General features: G+C 42.2%; 1 protein-coding gene across 1 annotated transcript in view; it reads right to left on the bottom strand.

Moving 5' to 3' along the window:
* Window positions 1–369: 369 nt before the first annotated feature.
* The window catches only part of DNHD1 (dynein heavy chain domain 1), a 681,063-nt gene continuing 674,207 nt past the window's right edge, over window positions 370–7,225 (bottom strand). The window contains exons 45-47 of the mRNA XM_033948490.1: window positions 4,612–4,764; window positions 3,707–4,491; window positions 370–2,458 (exon numbers count right to left, since the gene is read on the bottom strand). Of these exons, the coding sequence (XP_033804381.1) occupies window positions 2,108–2,458; window positions 3,707–4,491; window positions 4,612–4,764 (1,289 nt within the window). The 3' untranslated portion in view covers window positions 370–2,107. The remainder of the gene's footprint in view (window positions 2,459–3,706; window positions 4,492–4,611; window positions 4,765–7,225) is intronic.

Genomic DNA, 7,225 nt, shown 5'->3' with positions numbered 1-7,225 from the left:
GTTACAAAATTAATCAGGGACCACTGTTCAGGCACTAGGCCTGATGGGCCGCCGCGGAAGCAGACCGCTGAGCAGGATGGACCTCTGGTCTGACTCAGCGGGGGCAACTTCTTATGTTCTTAATCTACCTCACTCTTAAACAATTCATCAAATGTTAATACTTCATTAAATTTATTAAAGCTGTCATAACTAACTAATATTAAACATTAAAAAAGGAACTACAATTAAGCTGAACACTCAGGACCAGCAGTAATTAAATTGATAGTTTAAATAATGGTAGGAAGGACGGGTTCAAGCCTGTGATGTCATCAAGAGAAAAAAACCTTTTCCTCTCTTGGAAGAAATTCCAGCATGAGATAAAGTGCTCCGCTCTCTGAGGCTTGGTTTAAGAAAGTAAAGAGAAAGGTTTTCTACAATTTAGGTTGTTGTTTTATATTTAACTATTTAATTAACCATTTAGTTTGGTAGTTTGATTGGGATGATAACTGGTCACAACACTCCTGTGTACCGTAATCTACCGTTTTCTGCGTGTGGCCTAATGAGGGCTGATTTCCAAGCAACTGGAACCAGGTCTCTCTCACTCTGCTTGCATTTGGTGTCACATTTTACATTTATGCCGATGATATCCAGATCTCGTTCCTCTTACATATCTGTTAAGTTTTTTAATCTAGACAAGATTGCTGATGCTTGTATGTGAATGAAATGAAACTTTTCCCCACATGTCTATCTCTGATCCAGCCTCTTCACAACTCCTTCTCAAGGACTGTGTTCTTGGTGTAATCTTTGACCATGCTCTAGATTGCAATTAGTACAAAACCACCACTGTCAGATTATGCTTTGGTTTGGAGCAACATGTTTACTCTTTCTTTAGGAGATCCTAACAATCCTGCTATATTCCTCTCAGCGTAGCCTATTGCCAGTCCCTTCCCACTCTCAAGTCTGCTGCTTCAGTGATTTTGTCATAAGAATAGCCATCCTGGGTCAGACAGTGGCCAATTCAGATCACAAGCAAAAGTAGCAATGGCAGACTACGGACTTTTCCTCTTTGCAATAACCTTCCACAATCTAGGCCATGCTCCCTTCGGTCCCTAGGCCGAGAAGCACCACCCATTCCAGTTCCTAACTTTCTGCCCCACTCCGCTCTTTCTTGTTAAATTGTAATCTGTTCTTCCTTGTGTCATCCATCCTATATTATATCTTGGATCCTGTATTCCCCTTTTTTAAAACCATGTTGATATACAGTTTTGATTGGTGGCATATCAAATAAAGTTGAACTTAAAAATAATTAATTCATATGCACAAGCACAGAAACTAAGGTGAAATAATGAAAACCTAAAGGAAAGAGAGTCTGTATCTTCTGGCTTTCATCAATGAGAATAAGCTAGAAATGAAAGCTCATGGCTCCCTAATCCCAGAGATACCTGTTAATAATGAGCTGGAAGCCCGAAGGAGGAGGAGAAAAAAGGCCAGGCCCTTCAAGAAGAACAGTCTCCCCCCTTCCTTCAAGAGCAATCAGTGAGTTCATCCACTTGTCTGGGCCTAGTAAATCTGGGCGTTAACAGGTTCTACCTGGGAATGGCAATATCTTCATTTCACCTATCCTGCATGGAAATATTCCCCTCTATGCCTCTAAGGAAAAGGAGAGGGAATCAGTCAGCTCTATAGCTGCTATGTGAACTGTTCTGTTTGCTTTCCTCAAAGAAACAAAAATCGAAATATGAAACAGCAGCTGTAAGAAAAGACACAGACGAGTCCTGGTCTGCTTTACTTTCATGAGAACGGAGTGACAGAGATAAGGGCCTTCCGTGGGGGGGAGGCATTAGACGAATGCCCTCTCAGGGGGCACTGCTTTCAGGCAAATAGCCCTTGCTTCGGCCATTCACACTGTATCTGAATCCAAGACTGACTGGCACTGTGGATGCTTATTTCTGAGCATTTTCATAGGGAAATGGCTTTGGATAAAACGGCTCTCCCTTGCAGCCAGAGTCTTTAGAGATACTCGTTGGGGAGGCAGGTGGATTTTCATTTCTCTGAAAAAGCTACCTACATATTTGTGTGGGTAGTTTTCAAAGGGAACGCTCCTCCCACTCCACCGCACTGTACAATGTCACAGCACGCTGCGAGCGTGCACCCGCCGCTGGCTACACACAACTGGATCCAGCTTTGATGTGAGCAGCAAGGAGATGAGCGGGCTTGGTGTCTGTAGCCTGAGTCCCTCCTTATCCGTGCAGACGTAGAGTGGGCAGAGGTACTGAGCATATGCAGAAGATGACCTTCTTGCTTTCTGTGTCACTGGTTCTGCCGTGATCCAGACCACTGGGAGGCTGCAGGGCTTGGTTGAGAGCGTCTCCTGAATAAGTGCAAATCTGGTGTCCCAGAGGGCATTGTGCAGCTGTAAGCCACTGAGGTAAAGGCCATGTTGTGGGACAGGCATTGAAAGAAGACCTCGCTGCATGATCTACAACATAAATCAAAAACAGCACAAATCATCAATTGTTCCATGCAAAAAGCCCAGGTCATCCTTCCCTGGGATTAACCATGGCTGAATACCCCCAGGAACCAATCTAGCTCCATTCTGAATCAGATTGACTGCCTCTTCTACTACTAATAATCATTTCTATCATGCTCTACATCTAATCTAATCTGGTATTTGTGTGTCGCTATGCCTACAAAGGTTCAAGGTGACTTATTGAAGAAAAGGAGAACAGTTAGAAGGTTCTAACAAGAGAAGGTTAGAACAGTGTGGAAATCTAAGGAAAACATTGCAATACAAGGATGCACTAAAGGTAAATTAAGACTTTAGGATTACATATTTTATGCAGGTGCTTTCTCTGTATCTAGTGGGCAATGGAGGGTTAAGTGATGTAAAACAAATCGGAAAAAAAAATATATCTTCACACAACACATAATTAAACTCTGGAATTTGTTACTAAAGAATGTGATGGGTTTAAAAAAGGTTTGGATAATTTCCTAAAAGAAGTCCATAGGCCATTATTTAAATCAGTGGTATTCCACCCAGTCCTCAGGGACCAGTTGGGTTTTCAGGATAGCCACAATGAATATGGATGACAGAGATTTAGAAAACCCGACTGGCCAGGTGGTCCCCGAGGACTGGGTTGAATATCACTGATTTAGATGGCTTGGGGAAATCCACTGCTTATTCCTAGGATAAGCAGCAAAAAATCTGTTTTACTACTTGGGATCTAGCTATGTAGCTGGGACCTGGGTAGGCCACTGTTGGAAACAGGATCCTGGGCTTGATGGACCTTTGGTCTTTCCTAGTATGAGAATTCTTCAGGGAGAAGTGGCCTAGGGGTTAGTGCTAGAGCCTCAGCATTCTGAGGTTGTGGGTTCAAACCCTGTGCTGCTTCTTGTGACCCTGAACAAGTCACTTAATCCTCACTGCCCCAGATACATTAGATAGATTGTGAGCCCACTGGGACAGACAGGGAAAATGGTTGAGAATCTGAATGTAAACCGGCTATTTGTGGGCAGTCATCACTTAACTGGCCAAGGTCACTACATAAAAGTCAGTCCTACCTTTATGTGGTGCCTCATAGCCGGTTAAGTGGTGTAGCTGGCTCTGGAAACCTGAAAATTCAATGCCAGCCGAATATTGATCCCTGTGACTCCTTGTATTGAGAAAAAAATGCCTAAGTTGTTAGTGCAACATTAATGAAAGTCTGAAGATGGATGGAACTTCTACCTGAGCCTGGATGCGGTACTGGTCCAGGTCCTGATGCTCTGCTCTTGCTTTCTCCTCTATTACTGCAACGAGCAGCCCCTTAGGATTTTGAAAGACAGATGGATTGTACTGACAATAATTCCTGGAATCTGACTCCAAGTACCCTGATAAGTGCTCTAGGCGACATCTGAGGAGTTTCAGCCACTTGGGCACAGATAACTGGGATGAAGCTGATCTGTACATAGTCCATTGCTTGGGCAAGGAACAATTTCGCAATGCCCAAGTTATGTCTTCACATCTACTGCAAGGACAGGGGCCCCTTAATAGTTCATCCTGAGTGCAGCAGAGGTCAGTGTGCAACTTTGAGATCATCTGACAAAGATACTTCCACTCTTGAAGAAGAAAGCTCTGCAGGGCATCCAGACCAGTATCTTTGTTGGTACCCTGAGAGCTGGCCTTGCTCCCTTCTTCCCCATAAGTGTCCCATGAGGCCCTGGATCCTTCCTCCCTGCTGCTTCTATGAGGATGAACTTTGAATTTTTCTTTCCTCTTCACCTCAGTCTGCATGTCTTCCAGAAGGTTCACACACTCACTGACAAGTCCCATAAGTTTTTCATGCTGAAATTCTGGTGTCAGCCTGGGCTGCCAGATGTCCTGTGTGGTTAACAGATCTGCAAACATAACTTGACTTTTGCTACAGATTAAGTTCTCTTCCACCCCACTGCAGAGGCCAAAGGTGATAGGATCTGCTGGAATTGGCAGCTTTTGAATCCTCTCCTGTATTTCCAAATATTGCTCCTGAAAACCTGTGCATCAGACAAAAAGAGAAAAGAGTAATCCTGACTGCAGCCTTTTTTTGTTGTTCTAATATTCTCTTGACTTGTCTCCCATTCTATGAGATGTGCCTGAGTTAAAGGGATTTTCACCTGAGAGGGATCGACTTGTCAGCACAGATGCGAGTTTCTCCAGGCCCTGGGTAGGCAGCAATCTGGAATGTATTTTCAGGCAGCCTTGGGCCACGCTGAGGACACTGACTGCATCAGCTGGATCAAGGATGTGACCACCATAGATAACAGATCCTGTAAGGCGAGAAAAGTAACATCACCAAGTGTAGAACCTGGAGAACCCAGTCCCCTCTTATCCAGACAAAAAGATGGCATTGCATATCTTAGAAACCAGCAAATGGCTGAAGGATGCATCAGCGACAGAGCTTTCTTTCTTTGGATTACAGTGTGATATCTAAAGTTTCCTCCAGTTTTTTGACTTCACATGCTGGAAGGAAGCCATGTTTTTTTCAAGCTGAAACTATGCTTTTCCAGTCTGTGAAATAATTTTTGGGCCTAGGACCCTGCTATTGCAGCGAGGGAACCTTTTTTTTTTTTGGGGGGGGAGGGGGATTTTCAAAATGCTACATACAACATAAGGAAAAGAAAGATCAAATGTTAAGCCTATATCTAGGGGAGAACAGAAGGACTCTACATCAAGAAGTCATAAAAGAAACATCTAGGTGAATTATCAATGGCACTAAATTAAACTTTAATCTGTGATTAATCTGCAGTTATTGAAAACAACCTAAGTTGTCTTAACTACTTACCAGACCAAAACTTCTCAAGGTGTCTAGGTTCTGAAAACAAATAAGAATGGCCCCAATACATGACCAGGGAAACTTTACAAAGTGCCTCCCACAACCAAAACATGAGGCTTGAACAGAAGGAAAGCTTTGTAATGAAGTTGTGTTGCTCTAGCCATATTGGAGAACATCATTACTTTTTGACCTTAGAAAGCAACATTCTTCTTAGGCAAATCAAAGTATTCAATAAAGCTAAGTTCTTCTCAATTAAACCAAGAACAATCAACATAATAGCTCTCTTTGATATATTCTGTGAATTCTCTAGGATTTTGACAGATCTAAGCTATCAGGAGAACTTAGAACATCAAGTTTTATTTCCTGGTTGCTCTACTTTACTCCCCTAGGAAAATAATAAGCACTTCTAAGATCACACCGATCAATATTAATTTGCAGGATACTTTTAGCATACGTCTTAAACAGCACAAATGGAAATGAGTCACTGTAAAATTAAGTAAACATAAATTATGCTCTACTGACATTTATTTTAAACATTTCTTTCCCACCTAACATCTAGGCAGGTTACAGCTACAAGTTCTCTAAGTTCTTGATCTGGACATGCATCATCAAACACTCTTTTTTTTTTTTTAATATGTGTTTTATTATTTTTGCAATACAAATACAAAAACAGTACAAGGACTATATACAAAAATGTTAAAGAATACATCCTCTAATGTAAGCACTGCACTCATCCAACCATCCCTCTACCCTCCCAACCCCATCCAACCATTACATAGAAACATAGAAGATGACGGCAGATAAGGGCCATAGCCCATCAGGTCTGCCCACTCTACTGACCCACCCCCAAGTCTACTATCCTAGGGATCCCACTCCTGGTGACAGGTTCCCTTGGCTTAACCCTCTAAGGGATCCCACATGGGCATCCCATTTGCTCTTAAATTCTTGCATGCTGTGTGCCTCGATCACCTGCACTGGGAGCTCGTTCCAAGGATCAACCACTTTCTCGGTGAAGAAATATTTCCTGGTGTCGCCATGAAATTTCCTGCCCCTGAGTTTGAGCGGATGCCCTCTTGTGGCTGAGGGTCCTTTGAAAAAGAGAATCTCTTCTTCCATCTCGATATGGCCGGTAATATACAATCATCAAACTCTCTTTTAATGCCATCACAGCAAAATCATTTGTAACTTTCTCTAAACCTTTATTAACATGTTCAGCAAGTGTGTCCACTTCTTCCTCTGAAAACTTACTAAATTGTCCTTCAAATTTTTAGCCATTTTCATAATAACATCATAAACATCCTTCAAAGCAATAACTTCCATAGAAGAAGTGGCAGACAACACCATATATTGAAAAGAAACCTTCCTAATAGTTGGGTCTACTGAGTCCTGAGATGAAGAAACCAAGTTAAGATTGTTCCCTGGAGTGCTCATTAACAACAAGACCACGCCTTTCTTAGGTTGCGGGGATGGACCCCCTGAAGAAAGAGAAACCTCTGGACAGGGAAGAATACTCACTGGAGAAGGAAGTCCCATCAATTGAGCAGTAGTGGCTCGTGGCCAGTAGGGGGTGATGTCTATGGGACGGTAATGGAATGGTCGTCAGGACATGATAGTACAGTATTTTTGTAGTTTTTCTACAAAAGGGCTGGTTTTTCGTATGATTTTGGGTAACTCTAGTTAGATACAAGCATATGTGTCAGTTAAGGCCATGCCCAATAGAAGCGTATGAAAAACGGGTGAATAAAAATCTGAATATGGACGTAGTCAAGGCCAGAAAAACACACTACAGATTAATATTAAGGGAAAGTATAATAATATTCTTTTTATGTACTTTGCTATTAGGCTAAATCATGAAGGAAATCAGGATATACATGGACTCCATTTTGTTCTCTGCTTTTCTATATCTGCTGTGTCTTGGACTCCATTTTGTGTCAATGAATTTAAGTCTTCTTTGT

The sequence above is a fragment of the Geotrypetes seraphini genome, chromosome 6 (genome assembly GCF_902459505.1).
Source record: "Geotrypetes seraphini chromosome 6, aGeoSer1.1, whole genome shotgun sequence".
Classification (NCBI taxonomy): domain Eukaryota; kingdom Metazoa; phylum Chordata; class Amphibia; order Gymnophiona; family Dermophiidae; genus Geotrypetes; species Geotrypetes seraphini.
Note: the sequence above shows the minus strand (reverse complement) of the source record. Positions and strands in the feature narration are given on the sequence as shown.